At 46.6% G+C, this 24146-nt stretch overlaps 1 protein-coding gene across 5 annotated transcripts in view; it reads right to left on the reverse strand.

The window, feature by feature from the left end:
- The window catches only part of CPNE9 (copine family member 9), a 66849-nt gene that overhangs the window by 14465 nt on the left and 28238 nt on the right, over positions 1-24146 (reverse strand). For 2 of the 5 annotated variants that reach the window (XM_083492526.1, XM_083492527.1), the window contains 6 exons: positions 22802-22878; positions 19721-19784; positions 17776-17879; positions 16313-16417; positions 15066-15107; positions 10782-10857 (listed from right to left, as the gene is read on the reverse strand). In XM_083492526.1, the coding sequence (XP_083348652.1) occupies positions 10782-10857; positions 15066-15107; positions 16313-16417; positions 17776-17879; positions 19721-19784; positions 22802-22878 (468 nt within the window). Of the gene's footprint in view, positions 1-10781; positions 10858-15065; positions 15108-16312; positions 16418-17775; positions 17880-19343; positions 19435-19720; positions 19785-20249; positions 20579-22801; positions 22879-24146 lie in introns of those variants that run through there. The other 3 variants (XM_083492530.1, XM_083492528.1, XM_083492529.1) reach the window with 3 other exon arrangements.

Consider the following 24146-nt stretch of genomic DNA (forward strand, 5'->3'; position numbering starts at 1 on the left):
ATTTTAAGGATCAATCAAACAGCCCGGAAAGCCAAATCCAATCCCTTATACAAAGTACAGTAAAAATAAAAATTTCCTTCCAGTAGCACCTTAAAGACCAACTAAGTTAGTTCTTGGTATGAGCTTTCGTGTGCATGCATACTTCTTCAGTTGGTCTTTAAGGTGCTACTGGAAGGAATTTTTTATTTTGACTATGGCAGACCAACACAGCTACCTATCTGTAACAAAGTAAAAAGTTATCCATCTTTTATCAACCATATTGGACACTATACAGTGGTATCTCAGGTTAAGAACTTAATTTGTTCTGGAGGTCTGTTCTTAACCTGAGGTACCATTTTGTCTAATGGGGCCTCCCGCCACCGCCGCGTGATTTCTGTTCTCATCCTGAAGCAAAGTTCTTAACCCGAGGTACTATTTCTGGGTTAGCGGAGTCTGTAACCTGAAGCATCTGTAACCTGAAGCATCTGTAACTTGAGGTACCACTGTAATCACCAGGTGAGGTCTTGCGGATGGTCCTGCCACTGGGGGCTGCCTGGTTGATGATTAACTGCGACAGGGCCTTTTTAGTGGTGGCTCCCCGGTTGTGGAATGCCCTCCCTAGTGAAGTGTGCCTGTCTCCATCATTATTAACTTGCATGAAGAACTTGAAAGTATTCCTGTTCCCCCCATAAACGTTGGATAGAATGGTGTTTATAAGTGCAGCTTCTGACAGAATGTTTTTAACTGAAACGGCTTTTAGATATTTTTAAATGCAAATTGCTTTTAGCGTGTTTTAGCAGTTTCAGAATATTGCTGCTCCATTTTTATTGTTAAATGGTGCATTTGCTTGCCACCCTGGGATCTGTGGGGAGGAAAGGCGGGATGCCAATCACTGTTGGCATCCATCTGTCTCGAGAGAGACAGCGGACGGCACCTCCAAGGGTGAACTGCTGCATTAGCGTTATAAATTCAATAAACAGCAGCAATAGTAAGTAATTTCAGACTAGCAATCACCAACTGACATTCTGTAGTCTTGCCCCTGGTTTCATTTCTGTCTAACTCGTGGGTAGGCAGACTAAGGCCTGGGGACCGGATCCGGCCCAATCGCCTTCTAAATCTGGCTCATGGATGTGTTTTTACATGAATAGAATGTGTCTTTTTATTTAAAATGCATCTCTGGGTTATTTGTGAGGCCTGCCTGGTGTTTCTACATGAGTAGAATGTGTCCTTTTATTTAAAATGCATTTCTGGGTTATTTGTGGGGCCTGCCTGGTGTTTTTTTTACACGAGTAGAATCTGTGCTTTTATTTTATTTATTTTATTAAAGATTTTCTTGATTTACAAAAGTGTGTGCAATATTTCTCTCGTATTTTTTTCCCATGTAACATTTTTACAAATCAGTGTCATTTGTCGAGACATTAGGAAGAAAAGGGGGAAAGAGGTGGAGGGGGGGGGAGATGGGTGGGGGTGGGGTCGGGTGGCGATGTTTCTATTTTACTTACTATATGTAGGGTTTGGTGTCAGCGTTGCTTGTGCAGATTCTTTGCTGTTCGCTTGTGTTCCTTTGGTGGTGAGAGAGGTTGGGGTTGGCCTAGGGTGTGGTTATTCATTTGTGGTTGGCTGTGGTGAACTTTGTTTTCACGTGTGAGTGGGGTGGGTGGGTGTTTTGGGTCAGCTTTTATTTAAAATGCATTTCTGGGCAGTGGCGTAGCGTGGGGGTGCAGGGGGGGCCGGCCGCACCGGGCGCAACATCTGGGGGTTAGGGTTAGGAGGCGTAAATCCATGGGTTAGGGGGCGTAAATCCATGGGTTAGGGGGCACAAATTACTTGCCTTACCCGGGTGCTGACAACCCACGCTACGCCACTGTCTCTGGGCTATTTGTGGGGCATAGGAATCCGTTCATTTCCCCCCTCCAAAATATAGTCCGGCCCCCCACAAGGCCTGAGGGACAGTGGACCGGCCCCCTGCTGAAAAAGTTTGTTGACCCCTGGTCTAACTTGTTCCGGCTCGTGCAAGTGGATTGCTTGCTTGCACGCTCTTCAATGCTGCTGAGCTGCCACTTTTCAGTTGGAAAAAGAGCTCAAATGAAGGTCCAACACAGCACAGTATAGCGATTCATTATCCAGCAATATCCAGAAGGCTGCCGGTTCAATACCTGGTATCTCCAGGTGGGGATGGGAATATCCACTGCCTCAAACCCTGGAGTGCCACTGCCAATCAATGTAGACAATTCTGAGCGCTGTGGGCCAAGGGCCTCAGTCATAGAATCATAGAGTTGGAAGGCACCCCAAGAGTCATCTAGTCCAACGCCCTGCAACGCAGGAATAAGTTAAGTACAGTGGTACCTTGGTTCTCAAACGCCTTGGTACTCAAACAACTTGGAACCCAAACACTGCCAACCCAGAAGTGTTCTGGATTGCGAATGTTTTCCAGAAGCCAAACGTGCTCCGTTTTGAGTGTGACGTTTCCAATTTATTTGAGTGCCACACTTCTGCTGAGCTCCGTCTGCTTTTGCTATTTCTTTTGTGTTTTTGCAGCTTTTTTGTTTTGTTTTTGTGACTGTGTGGAACCCAGTTCAGATACTGATGGATTGTGTGACTGCCGTACAGTGGTACCTTGGGTTACATACGCTTCAGGTTACAGGCTCCGCTAACCCAGAAATAGTACCTCGGGTTAAGAACTTTGCTTCAGGATGAGAACAGAAATCGGGCTCCGGCAGTGCAGTGGCGGCAGGAGGCCCCATTAGCTAAAGTGGTGCTTCAGGTTAAGAACAGTTTCAGGTTAAGAACGGACCTTTGGAACGAATTAAGTACTTAACCCAAGGTACCACTGTACGTTGTTTATTGCTTTCATTTTATGGATCCACGGTCCCATTAGATAGTAAAATTCATGTTAAATTGCTGTTTTAGTGGTTGTTTTGAAAAGTCTGGAACGGATTAATCCGTTTTGCTTTACTTTCTATGGGAAAGTGTGTCTTGGCTTTGGAAAGGACCTCCGGAATGGATTAAGTTTGAGAACCAAGGTACTACTGTATAATTATTATTTTTTTTAGAATAATTTTTATTAGCTGACCAATCAAATCACATCACATAAATTCCGAATTACAAAGCCGAATTTTAAATTTTTGTTGGGTGGACCCATATTTCAAGTTCCGAAGGGGGATTCCGATCATCTTCTTGCTGCTGCGTTAATATCCAAATCAGTCCAAATAATGTTCATAATTCTATCCAGTCTTATCTTGCTGTTTCCACATCTCATCTTGTCCGTATATTTTTTCTTTTTTTCTTTATGATCTCTTCTGATAATCGCCTTAAGCAGATAAACACCAATTATAATCCTGTGTGAATTTTTTCGTTCGTCCAATCCTCATATCAAGATGGTTTCCATATATCATCGCTTTCATAAATAACATTGCTCTTTCCATCATTAATCTCGCAGATCTGTCGCTCTTAAGTCCCTCTGAGGAGTCTCACCCACAATATAAAAACAGCTCTGTTCCTCCTCCCAGACTCAAGTCCTCCGACAGAACTTGCCAACATGGCGACGGTATTTTTAACTGCGTCATTCCAAAGCTCTTATACTTTCCACGATCTTCTTGAAACATGCTTTGGTTAGAAAATTATCTCCATACAGACATAAATCCACAGCTTAAGTCATTAAAACGACGTTTCTGACTGGGGGGGGGGATTCTTGGTTAATCACATAGAGGAAAGAAAGGAAAGTTTTTTCCCCTCCCCCATCCAGTCCCTTTGCCATACCGAGCCTTGGTGATCTTCTCATGATTTATCCTTGTTCCTCCGACCCGTCTTGTTTATCAGAGATCTCTTCACTTAGCAGTCTTTACTCCCCCTCCTTCCTTGAAATATGTGCATTCGCTTCCTCCTAATTGTTTCTTTTGAAGTTATTGCAGCTAGAGGCGCGGATCAGAGACAGCGTCCAGGAGCCCGAGATCCACAGGAGGGTTCTGCCTAGTGCCCCCATCCCCACAAATTCGGGGGTGGTGTAGGGCACAGCAGGCATGGGCAGCCCCCCCACATCCTTGGGGGGGGGGTAGGGAGGCTATTTACTCCCATCACAGCCTCCTAATTACCTCGTGTGGGTCGGAGAGATGTTATTGTCAGCCATCTTCCGATGCGCCCCTAGTGGCCCCTTGGAGGTACCACTGTATAAGGCAGCCTTCTACATTCCTAATACAGAGGTACCTCGGGTTAAGAACTTATTTCATTCTGGAGGTCCATTCTTAACCTGAAACTGTTCTTAACCTGAGGTGCCACTTTAGCTAATGGGGCCTCCTGCTGCCGCCGCGCTGCTGCTGCCCGATTTCTGTTCTCATCCTGAAGCAAAGTTCTTAACCTGAGGTACTATTTCTGGGTTAGCGGAGTCTGTAACCTGAAGCGTCTGTAACCTGAAGCATGTGTAACCCAAGGTACCACTGTAACTGCTCATCTAAGTTGGCTGTGAGTCCTGGAAGACCTGCTCCTGCCTTACAGGAGTTTTTCTACTTGGCCTGGGAGCGCAGGGCCCTGATTGACTCCAGCTACAAAAGCTGAACCTGCTGAAGAGGATAGAGTCTCTCTTGATTGCCTTTTGGTGCAGACCCAGCTCATATAGCATGAGCGTCCACCGCCCCCGCCATGAACCACCATTGGCAGGATTTGCAGCTACAGCAGCAGATATGTTCTGTGCTTATGAGAATATTTTATTCTTTTGCTACTTATGCTGTTTTATATTTGACTTCACTTAGTGATGCTTTAATTTGGAAATGTTTAAGATAATTCTTTTGTTAACTTTGCTCTGCTAAACGTGCGTTCTGCAGTAGTGTGTGTTTTTTAAAAAAAACGTTTAGGATAATATTTTAGTTTCCTGTTAATTATGTTTGAATGAATGTTAATTGTATTTAAATGTATAATTTGTATTCGGGTTTCTTCAGTAAGGTTTTATTCTGGATTGTTTTATTTGCTGTTTTAATGTAGGTTGTAAACTGCTTTGAGATTTTCTCCCCTTAAAAATATAAAGTAGTATGGAAATAAAATGAAAAGAGGAGGAGGAGGAGGAGGAGGGGGAGGAGGAGGAGGAGGAGGAGGAAGAAGAAGAAGAAGAAGAAGAAGAAGAAGAAGAAGAAGAAGAAGAAGAAGATCTGTTGCCATGATCAATATTTTTCAATAATTTCTATTAGTCCTGTCTAGCAACAGGAAACTTTAGTAAGAAGCAGGGCAGATGATGGGTGTTGCAACGGCTTCTTTGAGGGGTGGAGAGAGGGGATGATGAGGCCCAAAGGAAGGATGTCAGTTCCAAACTAGATAGCTGAGATAGAAGCAACTGGGGTATGGCTCAAAGTTTGCTTGTAGTTTCACTTAAGGCAGGCATAGGCAGACTCGGCCCTCCAGATGTTTAGAGACTACAATTCCCATCATCCCTGACCACTGGTCCTGTTAGCTAGGGATCATGGGAGTTGTAGTCCCAAAAGACCTGAAGTGCTGAGGTTGCCTATGCCTGACTTAAGGGAAAGCAATCTTGTTTTCCGGGTTGCCAGACAGGTTCTGAACATCACATCTCTTTGGGGATCTTGTACGTAAAGCGATCTATAACTCAAAATCAAATCAAACGTTTATTGCTTATCCAAGAGCTATTGCCAAATCTAATAATAATAATAATGATAATAGTAACAACAACAACAACATCACTCAAAATATAATGAAAACAGAGTAAGAAGACCATACCATCTCGGGACTATTTAATTGCTCATCGTCTAACATTGTGTATGCCATCAAATGCCAACAGTGTCCTTCAGCTCTCTATATTGGACAAACAGGCCAAACCTTACGCCAAAGAATAAACGGACATAAATCTGACATCAAAAATCACAAAACAGAGAAACCAGTAGGAGAACACTTCAATCTCCCAGGACATTCTATACAAGATCTTAAAGTAACTGTTTTACTACAAAGGAATTTCAGAAATAGACTGGAAAGAGAAGCTGCTGAATTGCAACTCATTACCAAACTTAAAACCATGGAGAGACCTGGTCTGAACAAAGACATTGGATTCTTATCTCATTATACATGACTGAGCCATTTCTCACCTTCTCACCCCTTGCCTTTTCCTGTAAGACCTATTACAGTCATTAAGAGTCGTCAACAGGCTCATCTCAGCTATCTGCCAATCTCCCATTCCCACCACCCTTCTGAGTAATACCCCTCCCCACCTTCTCACTATATAGAAGGATCTGGCAACTTCTGTTTCAGTGTATCTGAAGAAGTGTGCATGCACATGAAAGCTCATACCAAGAACTAACTTAGTTGGTCTTTAAGGTGCTACTGGAAGGATTTTTTTTATTTAGAGTAAGAAGAGTGCAGTGTCTATTGCAGCATCTGATCCTATGCGGTATCCTGTATCTTTTGCAAGGAGAACAACTACAGAACTTTCACTGTAACTCTCACTACCAAAAAAATAAAACAAAAAAGGAGACTGTTCATTTACAATTCGACCCAACACTTTAGCAACAGAGTCGGCAGTCCCCTTCCTGCCTGACATCCTTCATCCACCTTCATTATTCTAAATCACGCTGGCAATCAATCATAGGGGATTTGCCTCATTCCTTTTTAATAGACAAAGCCACTACTAGAAATCCAGATAACTCAAAAGTGATCCTGTGGGTCTGGTTTGCCAGCAAAAGAAAAAGAGAGAGATGAGACCAGCACGTCCTCTCAGATCCAGTCACTTTTCTGCCGCAACCGTTTTTTGCTTTAAATTCCCGTCTAGGGCAATTATCTAGATTGCAGTGCAATACAGATTGTAGTGCATTTCCTTCTGGGGGGCCGGCCGGCAGCTTCCTTGAGCATCCCAACGCTCTTCTGTTTGTGTGGCAAAATACACCGTGTGACCCCCATGCTAGGACTACAGGCAGACGCCCCACTCAGCTACCATTTTAAGAATGCTACATGAGGCAGGATGATTGGGCTAAATCTGGCGAAAGTCGGGGCGGGCCTTGTGGAGTTCATGAAGGGTCTCCTCCATGCCCCCTGTGCCCATACTTTTTGTTATGTTGTGGGTGAACATATCAGACAACACAGCGATTCTTCAAACAGTTCTTGTTTATTCACAGGCCAGAACAGAACTGAACTGAAGGGTTCAGTCAGCCTGCTTATATAGAGCTCCAGTACAACGTAACTGTAACAATTTTCTAAAACTATCCAATCACTGAACGTCATTTTCGATCCCTTATTTGCATAACTATCTACAGTATCCCCCTGCTGGCCCAGGGTGAGAACTTCAGTTCATAACACTTTTTGTCTCAGCAACGGAGTGGGTACCACAGAGATATCTGTTGGCCGTTTCAGATTGCCACAAGCGGAGAACTGCCGCCCTGCAAATAGTTTATATGCGGAAATAGTTCCAGATGCCGGGGCCCGGATTCAAGGAAAGACGCACTCCAGCCTGGCTCCCCCACTAGTCACTAGCCAACCCACCTTCTTGGCTGCTGCCTTACAGACCCTGCGGCCATCTAGTTCAGGGCTCGGCAAGGTTTATCTTGCCTGGGCCATAACAGTCCCACAGAGATCCCTCTGTGGGCAGGATTGTGCTAGTGCATGAGCGCCCATGCCTGTGATTTCCAGCGTCTGCGCATGCGCAGATGTGATTTCTGGTGCCGCGGAAGTGAGTCCTTGCGCCACAATTCAGCACAGCGCGAGAGCAGGCAGCTCAGTTTGGGGCTCATGGGCAGGTCAAATGACCTCCGCTGGCTGCTTCCGGCCCATGGGCCTTAGGTTGCTGACCCCTGATCTACAGCAGTTCAGTGGTGAGAACCAGCATGGTGCAGTGGTTAGAGTGTTGGACTAAGACCTGGGAGAGCAGGGTTCGAATCCGCGCTCAGCCACAACGCTCCCTGTGAGCTTGAGCCAGCTACCGTTTCTCATCCTAACCTACCTCACAGGGTTGTTGCGAGGATAAAATAAGAAAGGGAACCGTGTAGATCTTCTTGAGCTCCTTATAGAGGAAGGGTAGGATAGGAAATACCGTATTTTTCGCCCCATAAGATGCACCGGCCCATAAGACGCACCTAGTTTTTTGGGGGGGAAATAAAGGGGAAAAAATTTTATTTCCCCCCCAGGTGCGCTGCGCTAATCCCGAAGCTTGGGGCGTGCTGAGCTCAGCGCGCCCCAAGCTTCTGGGTGCCGGCAAGGTCTCCGCTAGCCCTGGGAGAGCCGGGCGCCTCTCCCAGGGCTAGCGGACCGCTGCGCTAATCCCGAAGCTTGGGGCGTGCGGAGCTCAGCGCGCCCCAAGCTTCTGGGTGCGCGCAAGCAGTCCGCTAGCCGTGCGAGAGCCGCGGGGCTCTCCCAGGGCTAGCGGATTGCTGCACTACACCAGAAGCTTGGGGCGTGCCGAGCTCAGCGCGCCCCAAGCTTCTCGGTGCGCCCAAGCAGTCCGCTAGCCCTGGGAGAGCCGCGCGGCTCTCCCAGGGCTAGCGGACCCCTGCGCTAATCCCGAAGCTTGGGGCGTGCTGAGCTCAGCGCGCCCCAAGCTTCTGGGTGCAGGCAAGCTCTCCGCTAGCCCTGGGAGAGCTGGGTCTCCCACAGCTAGTGGATAGCTTCCTGAAGCCTGGAGAGCTAGAGGGGTCGGTGTGTACCGACCCCCCTCGCTCTCCAGGCTTCAGCGAAAGCCTGCATTCGCCCCATAAGACGCACCCACATTTCCCTGTTCATTTTTGGAGGGGAAAAAGTGCGTCTTATAGGGCGAAAAATACGGTAAATAAACAGAACACACTGACGGCCAGTTGCTCTCCAGAGAAGTCTTTCTCAGCCAGAGACTGAACCTGGAACCTTTTGCATTCAAACCTGATGCTCTGCCAGCTGAGCTACGGCTTTCCCCCAACCTGGTGCCCTCCAGATGTTTTGGACTACAGTTCCCATCATCCCTGACCCTTCTGGCTGGGGCTGATGGGAGATGGAGCCCAACAAAATTGGGAGAGTGCCAGGGATTGGGATGGGCAAGCAGCATTTTGGGGTGGGGAGCAGCAGCTGTGGGGAAAATTCTTTCCTTCACACATCCATATACAGTCAGACTTTGGATCCCTAACACCTTGGTACTCGGATGTTTTGGCTTCCGAATGCTGCAAACCTGGAAGAGAGTGTTTATGAATGTTCTTTGGAACCTGAATGTCCGATGGGACTTCCGCGGCTTTCGATTGGCTGCAGGAAATTCCTGCAGCCAATCAGAAACCATACTTTGGTTTCCGAACGTTTTGGAAGTCGAACGGACTTCTGGAACGGATTCCGTTCGACTTCCAAGGTACGACTGTACAGTGGTACCTCAGGTTACATACGCTTCAGGTTACAGACTCCGCTAACCCAGAAATAGTGCTTCAGGATAAGAACAGAAATCGTGGTCCGGCGGCGTGGCGGCAGTGGGAGGCCCGATTAGCTAAAGTGGTACTTCAGGTTAAGAACAGTTTCAGGTTAAGTATGGACCTCCAGAATGAATTAAGTACTTAACCTGAGGTACCACTGTATATTATTGAACACAATGGTAACTTTTTTAGCATATACCGTGCGACATGGCTGCATGCTAAATATATTATCCGAAGCAACTCTGAGCACGAGCAGAGTCTGCCTGCCAAGGCATCCCAAAGAAATATTGTTTGGTATCCCACCTCCCGCCAGCCCCTAATGCTCCCCCTATTTCTCATAACGCCGCACGCTGAAGTTTGCTGTGAGCAGATTCAGGATGATTATTTATTCTCTCTGCCAGATCAGAGATGCTGGATTTTATTAAACTGCAGGCGCAAACTGTGCAACATCACCCAAAGTGATAATAATACTTATTGAGACAGCATCATCTAGGGTGGGTATGTACATGGTTTGTTCTCAATACAAAACAGTTAGGGCGGGGGAGGAATAATGGGAGTTGAGGTATTGGAAACCATTAAGCAGTAGCTGGGGAGTAATGACTGGGTTGCCAACTGGCCAGAAAAGAAAAGAAACATCTAAGAGCTCAGGGGTAAAGCACCTCCTTTGCACACAGAACGTCCTGGGTTCAATTCCCTGCATCTCCAGGCATGGCTAGGAGTGTCTGCACCTTTAACCCTGGAGAGCTGCTGCCAGTCAGTGTAGACAATATTGAGCTAGATTGATGGAGCAACGGTCTGACTCAATACAAGTCAGCTTCCAAATGCAGTCCAGTCTGCTCCTAAGAACATGCTTTATACCGGGTCAGACTATTTGTCTTCCTAGCCCAATACTGTCTACTTGGATGGCAGCAGCTCTCCAGGGTTCTTTCACCTATTAATTGTTGTGGATCAAATCACCATTAAAGGGACATAGACAGGGGCCAGTTCAAAAGCTGGCAACTAAGGCTGCACACCACCTGTTCCTTTAAAACACATTCAGAGTATGTTTTCCCCCTGAAAGAATTCTGGGCCCTGTAGTTTACTCCTCACAGAGTTACAATTCCCAGCAATCCTTTGCAAACTACAGGGCCCAGAATTCTTTGAGGGAAAGAGTATGTTTTAAAGGTATAGTCTGTACACAGCCTGAAAAAGTCCACAGTGGAAACCAAATCCAGACCATGGCCTTCATTCTTTTGAGCTTTCCCCCCATACCAATGGGGACTAGAAACATGACGTTTTTACAAAAAACAAGAACTACACCATTCACAGCTCTTACAAGTCCGGTACATTCAGAGGATTCCACTCTAGAAACACAATCTGTTGATTCAAGTTACAACTCTAGCCATGCAAAAAACAACCCCACAAACAAAAACTAGCGTTGCTCAGTGTTAAGTATTTAAGTTGAAAGAAGCTTACCTCATAGACGGTGAACTGGTTCTGGGCCCGAGAGAGCTCTCTGTAGCTTGTGGCAAACTCCCCGATAAAATCATGGCTGTTGGGCCAAAGAGGAAGAAAGAGTTCAGCCAATTGGTTCTGGCACAGTCTTACACTCGTATCAGAGCTCAGCTATTTAAGCATACCTGCTTGAAGGCACCCCCGTGTTAAAACAGCTGCGCTGGCTGTCAATTCAAGCACCCCATTTGAGGTGCTCAAGTTAGTGTGCAAAGCCCTAAATGACCTGGGCACCGAACACCTGGAAGTCTGTCTCCTCTCCTACAGATCCTCTTGGGTGCCAAGATGGGAAGAGGGAGTCCTATTGGTAGTTCCTCCGCTTTCAGAAGCTTGAGGTGGGGCAATCTTGGAGAGGGCATTCTCTGTAGTAGCCCCTAAGTGGTGGAGCTTCCATCCCACAGATGCTATATCCTGGCATCTTTATTATACAGCTTCTCCTGTGATTGCTGAATATGCATCTCTTTGCCCTGGCTTTTGACCCATGAGGCGCATATTTCGGGGAGCCACCTAAAAACCGCAACTGAAAGTTGTTTTAAATTGTTTCTATATTGTGTTTCGGGACGCGGGTGGCGCTGTGGGTTAAACCACAGAGCCTAGCACTTGCCGATAAGAAGGTTGGCGGTTCGAATCCCCGTGACGGGGTGAGCTCCCGTTGCTCGGTCCCTGCTCCTGCCAGGGAAAGCACGTCAAAGTGCAAGTAGATAAATAGGTACCGCTCCGGCGGGAAGGTAAATGGCGTTTCCGTGCGCTGCTCTGGTTTGCCAGAAGCGGCTTAGTCATGCTGGCCACTTGACCCGGAAGCTGTACGCCGGCTCCCTCGGCCAGTAAAGCAAGATGAGCACCGCAACCCCAGAGTTGGTCACGACTGGACCTAACAGTCAGGGGTCCCTTTACCTTTATATTGTGTTTCAATGTTGAGTTTCAATGCTGAAACGTGCCCTAGGACCTTAGGCTGAAGGATGGGTAGTAGTAGTAGTAGTAGTAGTAGTAGTAGTAGTAATAATAATAATAATAATAATAATAATTTATTTGTAGGGATGCGGGTGGCGCTGTGGGTAAAACCTCAGCACCTAGGACTTGCCGATTGCATGGTTGGCAGTTTGAATCCCTGCGGCGGGGTGCGCTCCCGTTGCTCTGTCCCAGCGCCTGCCAACCTAGCAGTTCGAAAGCACCCCCGGGTGCAAGTAGATAAATAGGGACTGCTTACTAGCGGGAAGGTAAACGGCTTTGTCACGCTGGCCACGTGACCCGGAAGTGTCTGCGGACAGCGCTGGCTCCCGGCCTATAGAGTGAGATGAGCGCACAACCCTAGAGTCTGTCAAGACTGGCCCGTACGGGCAGGGGTACCTTTACCTTTTACCTTATTATTTGTACCCCGCCCATCTGGCTGGGTTTCCCCAGCCATCCTGGGTGGCTTCCACAGAGACCAAAAACACACTAAAATGTCATATATTAAAAACTTCCCTGAACAGTAATAATAATAATAATAATAATAATAATAATAATAATAATAATAATTCCAGAACACCAAGCATTGAGCTCCTACTCCCCAAGACAATCTCAGCTACTTCACCCATTCCAGTTCTCACCAGAGACTCTTTGCTTTTCTGTGGTATACCTATGAGCCTTGAATCTCAGGGTCGTGGGTTCGAGCTCTGTGTTGGGCAAAAAGATTCCTGCATTGCAGGGGGTTGGCCTAGATGACCCGTGTGGTCCCTTCCAGCGCTATGATTCTGTGAAAGGCTGCTAGACTTCAGCTGCCGTCTCAGGCCCAGACAAAACGGCCATGTTAGCTGGGGTTGATGAGATCTGGTAGTCTAGCAGCAGCAGCAGCAGGCCACAGGTTCTGCACTCCTGCTTCATAGATCTACATATACATCAGAACAACCTTGGCCAACTTCGTGCCCTCCAGGTTGCAGCAGATTGAGATGGTAAAATGTACCAGTCCAGAAAGCAGGCGGGGAAGGAGATAACTGTTTCTGAGTGCTCTCCTGCATTCAGAAACAGAAACCTGCAAGCAGGGAATTAATCACAGCAGGGAGTGTGCTGAGGTAAAACCTCTCTCTCTCTCTCTCCTTTATTTTTCTCTCTCTCCCCACAAACTGCAGGTTCCTTTCAGGGGAGCATTAGAAATGGTATCTCCCACCTGCCGCCGGAAGTGGTACAGTTCACTCTGCCACCTTTCTCATGCATGGATCTTGGCCCTATTCAGAAAGAAAACAGAGGCTGTGATATATATATTTTTGTAAAGAACTGCACAAAACGGGAGCGCTGAAAGCACTTTCGGGTCGAATGTTTTTGAAAGGGCCTTGGAAGCCGGGAAGGGGAAGAGCGGAAATATTTCTGCAAACAGGACCAGAGAGGATGCTCTCATGGAGCCCTAACGCAGTGGCAGATCCCTTCGTTGCTTCAGGGCAACTCTGCTTTTCTGACCCTAGTGCTGTTCCTTTATTCTATTCGCACAGTGCTTTCCTCACTTTTATGCCTATGTGCCTATTTAAACCTTTTATGCCTATGTGCCTATTTGCTAATAATGTCATACAGTGGTGCCTCGCAAGACGAAATTAATTCGTTCCGCGAGTTTTTTCGTCTAGCGAATTTTTCGTCTTGCGAAGCACGGTGTCGGAAAAGTTTTGGGAAAGTTTCAAAAATCGCCAAAAACCTCAAAAAAGGCTACCACACCGCGTTCTATGAGTTGCTCCTCGAAGTCAAGTCGCAACTGTATTAAGGGTGTTAAGAAAAAGGAAACAAACTTGCAAAAAACGCAAAACGTTTTCATCTTGCGAAGCAAGCCCCTAGGGAAATTCGTCTTGCGAAGCAGCTCAAAAACTGCAAAACCCTTTCATCTAGCGAGTTTTTCGTCTTGCGAGGCATTCGTCTTGCGGGGCACCACTGTATTTGCTACATTAGATGTCCTGGAATGGTTCTCCCTTAGCCCTGGCCAAGCCTTCCTTGCTACTTCCAGCCTCAGTTCAAGACAGAACAACTCAATTACTTTGAAAATGGTGTTGTTTGGGATTTTTCTTCTGCTGCTTCTTTATTTTCATTATTAAAGTGAGAGTTCATCAACCTGGACTGTGACTCTCTTAACCCCACAGCCAGCATGTGGGGCTGATGAGAATTATAGCCCTGAACATCCGGAGGGCACCGGGTTGGCAGAGACTAATTCAAGCCTAAATAGCTGCAGTCCTATAAGCACATAACTCAGGAGTAAACCTGCAACTTCAACGTGATATATTTCCAGGTAATGATTCTTTAACATCAACTTTGTTGGACTGGTCATGTTGTTTGGATGCCTGATTACCGTCTTCCAAACAACGACTCTATTCCAAACTTAAAAATGGAAAGTGTAATGCTGGTGGTCAACAAAAGAAGTTTAAAGACTCAAGGCAAATCTTAAAAAACACAGTATAAGCACTGACAACTAGGAAGCACTTGTCTGCGAGTGCTCCAATTGGAGAACAGCCTTCACCAAACGTGTCATGGACTTTGAAGATGCTCAAACTCAGGACGAAAGAGGGAAGGCACGCTTCGGCCCAGTATACCTGAAGGAGCGTCTCCACCCCCATTGTTCTGCCTGGACGCTGAGGTCCAGTGCCGAGGGCCTTCTGGCGGTTCCCTCATTGCGAGAAGCGAAGCTACAGGGAACCAGGCAGAGGGCCTTTTCGGTGGTGGCGCCCGCCCTGTGGAATGCCCTCCCATCGGATGTCAAGGTGATGGACAACTACCTGACATTCAGAAAACATCTTAAGGCGGCCCTATTCAGGGAAGCTTTTAATGTATGATATTTTAGTGTTTCTTGGTTTCTGTGGAAGCCGCCCAGAGTGGCTGGGGAAACCCAGCCAGATGGGCGGGGTACAAATAATAAATTATTATTATTATTATTATTATTATTATTATTATTATTATGACAAACCCTCACCATGATCAACTCCTGCCTGGAAACCTATGTTCCCGCTGTGGAAGGACGTGTGGATCCAGAATTGGCCTCCACAGTCACTTACGGACTCACTGTTAAGACCGTGTTGCTCACTGTTAAGACAATCTTACTCGACTACGAGTGATCGCCAAAGAAGAAGAAATAAAATATTTCCAAGTAAATGTGCACAGGACTGCACTATAAAATCGCACATGTATGTGATTTATATCCTGATTTGAGTGACTGATCCTCAAAGTGACCCATAGGTTGGTTCTCCCACAGAACTAGAGAATGCTCTAGAGACTATGCAGACCCCACCACCTCCTCACCTGCCATCCCGGTCCCAGTCAAAGACGTCAATCTTCACCGTCCTGGAATGCAAGTGACAAACCAAGGCTGAAAGAAATATTTCGGTTCTGAGAAGGTCCCCGACTTGCGGGGCTTATGTGTGTGAAACACTTTTCCACAACGTCTGATCTGTTTGGGTGCTCTGCGAGGGCCTTTGTCAGAAATACTCAACCCTTGGAGCTAACACAGGAACACAGACCGCTGCCTTAACCCAGCAATACTGCATGTAGCTTAGTACTGTCTACAGTAGTGGACAGAATCTCTCTTTAGAATTACAGGCCGGGGTCTCTGCCATCCCTATGTGGAGATTCTGAAGTGTGGCTTTTTCTCCTGTTTGTCAAGATACCTGATAATGGTTGCTGATTGCAGGGCCATTCCTTTGAAGCGGTAAAAATACCCTAGTTTCTGAAACCATTGTCACAGAACTGCCCACCCCCCTCCTATTCATACACAAAATATGCTCTTTAAACAGGATTTGAAAGATTTGTAAGTGAAAAGAAAGGTTGGAAAAGCGTTCCCCTCCCCGCCCCCCCCCTCAAGGCACATCCTTCTACCTCAGGGGAAATATTTGGGGTCACTAAGACAGGCAAGATGGCTTCAGGATTGTTCCATGTGCTAAAACAAAGTGCCTTATTGTTTCCAGAGAATACAGTGGTACTTCAGTTGTCAAACATACAGTGGTACCTCGGGTTAAGTACTTAATTTGTTCCGGAGGTCTGTTCTTAACCTGAAACTGTTCTTAACCACTTTAGCTAATGGGGCCTCCTGCTGCTGCCGCGCCACCGGAGCACGATTTCTGTTCTCAACCTGAAGCAAAGTTCTTAACCTGAAGCACTATTTCTGGGTTAGCGGAGTCTGTAACCTGAAGCATATGTAACCTGAAGCGTATGTAACCCGAGGTACCACTGTACGGTAATCTGTTCTGGAAGACCGTTTGACTTCCAAAACGTTCAACAGCCGAGGCGCAAATGTTGGTCAGCAAAGTCAATTGATTTAAAAAAAAAAAAAAAATACAGCGGAAGTCATTCGACTTCCGAAAAGTGTTCAAAAACGGAAGCAATTACTTCCGGGTTTTCGGTGTTAGAAAAAAACGAAACGTTCGGCTTCCGAGATGCTCGAAAACTGAGGTACCGCTGTACTTCTCAATTTTGAAGGAAGTTTTTTTGTAGTGCGGCCCACAGTGTGTGTGAGAACCTTACAATTATCAGAACAGTATATAAACTCTGACCTGTCATAGTCCCCATTGCACAGGGCCCGCACAGGGATGGAAAATGGCTGCCACACGGGATTCAGGTTGTTCTTCACGACCTCCGTCTTGTGGCAGATGGTGAACCTGGAACCAGGAAAAGGGTCATGGCAATAGGCACAGGAGAACAGGAAGCGCTGCTGTGTGTGTTTGTGGGCATGGCGGCAGAAACGAAAAGGCAATATAGGCATGGCGGGAAATATGGATGGTTAAGGGTTATGACTTGGGCAGGCCGTATGATACGTTAGGGATTCATCTCATGAGCACAAGGGTCCTGTACTTCTAGCTACATCTAAGCAGAAACCATAAGGTACGCGGGTGGCGCTGTGGTTTAAACCACAGAGCCTAGGACTTGCCGATCCGAAGGTCGGTGGTTCGAATCCTCGTGACGGGGTGAGCTCCCGTTGCTCGGTCCCAGCTCCTGCCAACCTAGCAGTTCGAAAGCACGTCCAAGTGCAAGTAGATAAATAGGTACCACTCTGGCGGGAAGGTAAACGGCGTTTCCGTGCGCTGCTCTGGTTCGCCAGAAGCGGCTTAGTCATGCTGGCCACATGACCCGGAAGCTGTACGCCGGCTCCCTCAGCCAATAAAGCAAGATGAGCGCCGCAACCCCAGAGTCGGCCACAACTGGACCTAATGGTCAGGGGTCCCTTTACCTTTACCTTTAAGCAGAAACCGTAGACCGCAGCACATCGTGTTTAGCTGCAGATCTCAATATTTTCCTTTCTACTACACACGCATTAAAAAGCATGTGTTTTGGTGAGCGTCTGCCCATATCTTGCTCCTAAAGCGCCCAGCTTCCCCCAGAGAATCCTGGGAACTGTAGTTTGCTAAGGGCGCTGAGAGTTGTGAGGAGACCTCCATTACCCTTCACAGAGCCACAATTCTCAGAGCTCTCTGGGAAGAGGGATTGGCTCTTGAACAACTCAGGGAACTGTAGCTCTGTGAGGACCATGGGGGGGGGTGTCTCCTGACAACTCTCAGCACCCTTAACAAACTACAGTTCCCAGGATTCATTGGGGCGAGGGGAAGCCCTGTTTGAAGTGGTACGATGCTGCTTTAAATACGTAGTGCACATGGAGCCACAATGTAAAATGGAATATGAGTAAAGCGCAGAAACTGATGTATTAGTTTGCTGCATTGCAGGGGGGTTGGACTGGATGACCTGTGGGGTTCCTTCCAGAGCTACAATTCTACATGTGTTGTATTCAGAGTCCTGGGAAATAAGAACCTGGACTCAGACCACTCTTATTAGGCAGGAGGTATATTTTAGAGATCTTTCCTTGCTTACAGCTACACGCAGGCTAGACCTTCTTCCTTCCAGAACTCCCCTCTCCCTCTGCCTACTGCAAGCCCGGAGCGTTCTGGAATTCGTGTTCTGGATCAAGGAATGGCTCTGCCACAAACATTACAGTTAAGGCGGGTGTCAGGTATTTCTTGCGTACGTGCCATCCTCGTTGCTGCGGTAGAAGACAAGGAAGGGGTCGGATTTGCCAAAGAAATCCTTCTTGTCCAGCTTGTTCGCACACAGCTGCATGGTGATAATGTCCTGGAAGGGAAAAGCTATATCAGATTGAGGTGGGGACATCATCAAGACTAATATATGCATAGCCCATGGGACTGGCAGAGCGTAAGGCAGGAGGACAACAGCAGGTGGCGCCAGAGCCCGTGAGAGGCACAGCCGCAGCCAATCGTAGGCAGGGCTAATGAATTATCATTTTGTCTCTGCCATCCTCTTCCTTACAAGGGCAACACTGAGACCAAGGAGGAGGAAGATTCCTGGGGTTTCCAGGGAACTGACTTTGGCAATCCCACCAGCCATTGAACCTAATGTGTTTTGACCGTACAGGTGGTGACCACTCTGCATGGGGGGCGCGTTTGTTCGTGGTCCCTGTGTATGTTGGCGCAAGGCACATAATAATTTTTATTGAATTTATATACTGCCCTATACCCAGAGGTCTCAGGGCGGTCGGTTCACAGAACAAAATCAAAATATAAAACCACAAGATATATTGTCAAAATAAAAGCAATAACCCCTCCTCAAAAAAAACCCCAGATTTTAAAAGGGGCATTGTTGTTGTTTAGTCGTTTAGTGGTGTCCAACTCTTCGTGACCCCATGGATCAGAGCAGGCCAGGCACAAAAGGGGCATAGGAGGTGCCATTTTAAAAGGGCATAAGCCCCCCCCCCCAGTTTTGCCCCCTTTGTGCCCTCCTCCGGGTCCCAAAGGACCCATGTGTCAGTAGTCGTGCATCAGTTGGATGTGTGCAAAACAGTCGCTGCCTGTTTCGGCTTTAGGTGTGATCCCTGGAAGGTAACCCCTGTGTAAGTTGTGGGCCAACAGCACAAGCCAACAGCACAAGCTTAGTGCAAGGGGTGCTGTGTTTGTAGAGTGAACAGTTTGTGGGTAGAAGAAACCGATACGGCAGGGGGGAAAAGCAGAAAGAAAGCTTTATAGCCTGAAATCAAGGAGGCGTCAGGTGATGTACCTGAAGCATACTGAAGTGGCGGTCAGCATATAAGAAGGGGCTAAGGCAAGGGTCAGCAAACTTTTTAAGCAGGGGGCCAGTCCACTGTCCCTCCAACCTTGTGGGGAGCTGGACTATATTTTGAAAAAAATATATGAACGAATTCCTATGCCCCACAAATAACCCAGAGATGCATTTTAAATAAAAGGATATATTCTACTCATGTAAAAACACACTGATTCCCAGACCGCGGGAGTCTGTGGGCCGGATTTAGAAGGCGATTGGGCCGGATCTGGCCCCTGGGCCTTAGTTTTCCTACCCATGGGCTAAGGGCAAGAGGGAGGGAAATGGTGGATGGATACAACTAATGTGAGGCAGGTCAGTCATCATCAGTTGTTGGCGAAATCGCCGGTTGGGGATAACGATAAGGTTATATCCACACAGAGGGTTTATTTTGGGTTGTGCTCAGGGTCTCCCCTCAACTGCCACTTCACTGGTCATCTATGCCCAGTGAAGGAAGCATCCTTTGAAACAGAGACAGGGAACCTGTGGCTCTCCAGATGTTGCTGGAGCCAGCCGACATAGCCAGTGATTAGGGATGATGGGAGTTGTAGTCCACAACATCTGGAGGGCACTGAATTGGCTCGCCCTGACCGAAATGTAACAGGGATTCAAAAATCCACCTAAATGCATCACTGCCACAATTGAATTATAGTGCGATCCTATACATTTCTGAAGAAAGCCCTGCTGCGTTCAATGAGTGCAGATGCATGCTATACATTCAAACCGCATTCAACATACATTTAAAGCACGTGACTTTCCCCTCAAAGAATTCTGGGAACTGTAGTTTGCTGCAGGTGCTAGGAAGGGTAGCTTCGTGAGGCAGAAACTACGGTTCCCAGCAAGCTTGGGAGGCAACTCACCCGACAATTGCTGAGCTCCTCAGCGAACAGCACAATTGTACCACACTTCTTCCCTGGAACCCCCCTGAAAGGAAAGAAAGAGAGAGACACATAGGTTTAGTTCGAAAGTACTCTACATCCCATGGCTGCACACAGAAAGGTCTCATTCGTGCTGGCTTTGCTGACACTTGTGTGGTAACGTTACTGGAGTAACTGGGCAGGACTCAGGGGAGAAAGTTCAAATATTACTCTGAACCACCAACAAGTGCAAAGCCTTAGCCAAGAATTTGGCTGCCTCTTTTTGGCGCTGCAAGAAGGATGGGGAACCGGCAGCCCTCCCAGATATTGGACTACAACTCCCATTGTCCTTGACCAATGGCTATGCTGGCTGGGGCTGATGGAAGTTGGAGCCTGGTCCTGTCTAAAGGGCCCCGGGTTCCTCATCCCAGAAAAACCCCTGAAAAGCAGCAACAAAGTGAAAGCGAGCTCTTTTTGGCCCAGCCTTTTACCTTGCTGCTAATTCCCCATATTTTAATCCCTCTGTAATCACCTTAACTAAAAGGAATAACAGGCTCTTAACAAGGTGCTAAGATGTAACTAATCCTCATAAAGTGACTTTCTGTGTGTGTGGCTGGCAAAACACAAGATAAAGAACTCCTCCGCACTCAGTGCCAGAGAATTCCCAGAATGCATTGCTTCAGAACAACAAGGAGTCCACCATGGGTGTTTCTGAACATTCAAGTCAAAGTTCCCCTGAACTAGAAAACAAAAGCGGTACAGGGAGATTAGATTGACAAAGAACCCCCCAGGACCTACCTGAAATCTGCCATTTGGGAAGCATGATATGGAAAGTCACTTATATTACCACCACCCCACATCCCTAGTTGTTTGAGTCTGACTTCCATCCTCCTTGACCACTGACCATCTAGCTGAACCTGCTGGGAGTAGGAGTCCCAAAAAATCTGGAGGGCCGCAGCTTCCCCCATCCCTGGCATGAGCCTTATTAGCCGGATCAAGACCCCTTGCTTGGAGGAGACATAGAGGGAGATGGGAGCAACGCAGAGGCTGGGTAGCGTGGCAGTGACAAGCCTGTTTCCCCCTTTGCAACATGGCAAATTGACTTTAATCGGTGTGGCAGCGGCCAATCCATTCTGACTTTGTGTATTTGGGAGACAGGCAGTGGTGAGAAGGACGCCCTGTCAAAAATAATTAGTGATGGAAGGAGCGACAGGTCCTGATAGCCTCCATTTTGCCCTTGCTGCTAGCTAAAAAGCCCCAAAGGGGGAGACGGGTGGTTCTGGCGGGGCCTTTGCGTCACAGCAGGAGGCATTCGGCGCAAGGTGTATCAAGCCAATGGGCTTCATTTTGGGAACGTCCCCAACCTTAACGCTTCTCACTCAAATCTTCAAACCGGTTACTCAGACCCCTGCAGCTGGTCAGCAGAACGTATCTCCAGGTTTGGAGAGTTGAAATAAGCATCCCTTTCTGTCCACTTGGCTGGCATGCCCCTCTAGGGAGCTAGATTCTGCTTTTCACTAGGCTGCCAATCAATTAAACGTCTTAATAAATCAATTAACGAGGATGCTTTGAACTGATTCGTCAATTACTTCACTTTTAAGAAAAATTAAAACACGCGAATCAGAGGTGCCCTTTCCGGGGGGGGGGGGGGCAAAGGATGCTGAAAAGTCTCCCTGCACTTAGAATTTAACAAACGAGGCAGAATCCGAGACCTGGGAGAAGAGATAGTGGAAGAGGACTGGAAAAAGTTCAAGGACTATCTACAAAAACATTATAAACTGTATGAATGTTAAGAAGATGCAGGATAGAAAATAATATGGCACCAGCAATTTAAATTGAAAGAATATGAGAATAAGTGATGTTTAAGGAAAAGATGAAATTTGGAGTAATATTATGTTTAAATTAAGTATTCAAGCACTTGAAAAAATATTTAAAGTTGGAGACATAATATTCGAAATTTATAAATTAAGATTTGGAATAAGGTGACAAATTGCTGCTCATAATTTTATAATCGGGAATGCAGGATAGGGAGATGTGAGGAAGTCCAAAAAGTTAAGAAAATATGTTTTACAGACAGTTGATCTTGTTTTATATTTTCTATTCCTTATTTATCTTTTTGCTTTTTTCTTCTTATATTTCTTTCTAACTGTGTTTGTTATATTTTGGTGATGGTATTCTATATGTTTGGTGATTATATTGTCTAAAACCTTTAATAAATATCTTATAAAAAAAAATAGAATTTAACAAACGAAAGCTACAGCACTGAAAGGCCTTTATTAATATTTTCTTTCTCATTACCTTTGGGGGTATCAAACGTTTACAAACCGGAGCTAAAATGGGCATAAAAACCCCCGAGCACGTTCAAGGACAACCGTGATTGTGGAAGCTCCATGTTTTAAAGAGGAAATGGGGAACCTGTTACTGTCGATGCTGGACTGCAGCTCCCATTATCCTTGACCATCATTGGCTATGTTGGCCTGGGCTAGTAGGACCTGGAGTCCAACACAAATTCTCCACCCCCATTTTAAAGACATATTGGCAAAACGAACTAAATAAAACAAATCACCTCTGGTTCTTCAACCCCCTGCCAAGGAGTGTGGTGGAGTCTCCTTCTTTGGAGGTCTTTAAGCAGAGGCTGGACAACCATATGTCAGGAGTGCTCTGATGGTGTTTCCTGCTTGGCAGGGGGTTGGACTCGATGGCCCTTGTGGTCTCTTCCAACTCTATGATTCTATGATTCTATGATTCTATCCCAGAAGCAAACAAACCGTCATTCACTCTGGAGGGAAGTCTCGCTTTTGTGAATTATTTCCCAAATAATTATTGCCCAGCCGGGAGGGAGTGATCTTGAGGACAGTTTACTATGGAAAGGTGGCATTCAAATAATTTTTTATTCTCTTTTACTACTTTAACTTTTTGTATTTTTTTAAAGTATCGTTGTATTCCCCCCCTCCCCTCCCGATTATCTCCTTTCATCTTTTTGTAAATGGCTTTGAGGTGCTTTTTTAAAAAACCAAAAAACCAATCAAGCGGTATACGAGTTTTATGAAATAATTAAAAGCATAAACGATGATGATGACTCACGTGAGGGGCCGCTCCAGGCGACCCCTTTGGGAGCCGATGACCTCGCCCAGCGCCATGTAGGCCTGTCCTAGGAAGCCCTGCCAGGCAGTGAGAGAGAGAGAGAGAGAGAGAGAGAGAGAGATCACAGATGATTTGCGGGGTTAGGAGAGGATGGGAAGGGAGACACACACCCCTCATTACAGAGCCAACAATTTTGTAATTTAATGCCCATTTCTGCCCTCTTGCATCGCCAGCTTTCTGCGGCAACTTGAGAGATCTAGCAGGTACTTTCCCACTCATCACCAAGCACCCTCTCATCCCAGCTGCATCACAAGGACTTGAACATGGGTAGGCAAACTAAGGCCCAGGGGTCAGATCCGGCCCAATCGCCTTCTAAATCTGGCCCGCGGACAGTCCAAGAATCAGTGTTTTTTACATGAGTAGAATGTGTCCTTTTATTTAAAATGCATCTCTGGGTTATTTGTGGGGCCTGCCTGGTGTTTTTACATCAATAGAATGTGTCCTTTTACTGAAAATGTATCTCTGCGTTATTTGTGGGGCATAGGAATTTGTTCATTTCCCCCCTCCAAAATATAGTCCGGCCCCCCACAAGGTCTTAAACATGGCCTTAAAATGGCCCAACTCTGAATATGTCAGGGATTGTGAGTTTTATAGGTGCAAAACTTCCTCACGCTTTCTAAACAGACAAGGGGTGATATGATAGCCATGTTCAAATATATAAAAGGATGTCACATAGAGGAGGGAGAAAGGTTGTTTTCTGCTGCTCCAGAGAAGCGGACACGGAGCAATGGATCCAAACTACAAGAAAGAAGATTCCACCTAAACATTAGGAAGAACTTCCTGACAGTAAGAGCTGTTCGACAGTGGAATTTGCTGCCAAGGAGTGTGGTGGGGTCTCCTACTTTGGAGGTCTTTAAGCAGAGGCTTGACAACCATATGTCAGGAGTGCTCTGATGGTGTTTCCTGCTTGGCAGGGGGTTGGACTCGATGGCCCTTGTGGTCTCTTCCAACTCTATGATTCTATGATTTTAAGCCTGAAGCTGTTGTTTATCAGGTGAGTCTGTGAGACCCACGGCTCCTGCTCTGAGGTGAGTCTGTATCTTCTGCCTCCAGAGCACTTCTGTATCTCTTTTCTGTACAGTCTATCTATCCTGTCTGTTCTTTTGTTTCTGTAACTGGATGAGCTCTCATGAGCTGAAGAAGTGTTTTTGAACCTTACTGGGGATCCTGTCAGAACTTGGACTTTGCAACCATTTTGCTCTTTTAAACCTCAGTAAACTATTGCTGGTGAATTCTGCTGCCTATGTGTGTTTCTTTGGGCTCAGCAACTCGAGAGCTGCTCTTA

This window comes from Podarcis liolepis (assembly GCF_965112155.1).
Source record: "Podarcis liolepis genome assembly, chromosome: 2".
In the NCBI taxonomy this organism is placed as follows: Eukaryota; Metazoa; Chordata; class Lepidosauria; order Squamata; family Lacertidae; genus Podarcis; species Podarcis liolepis.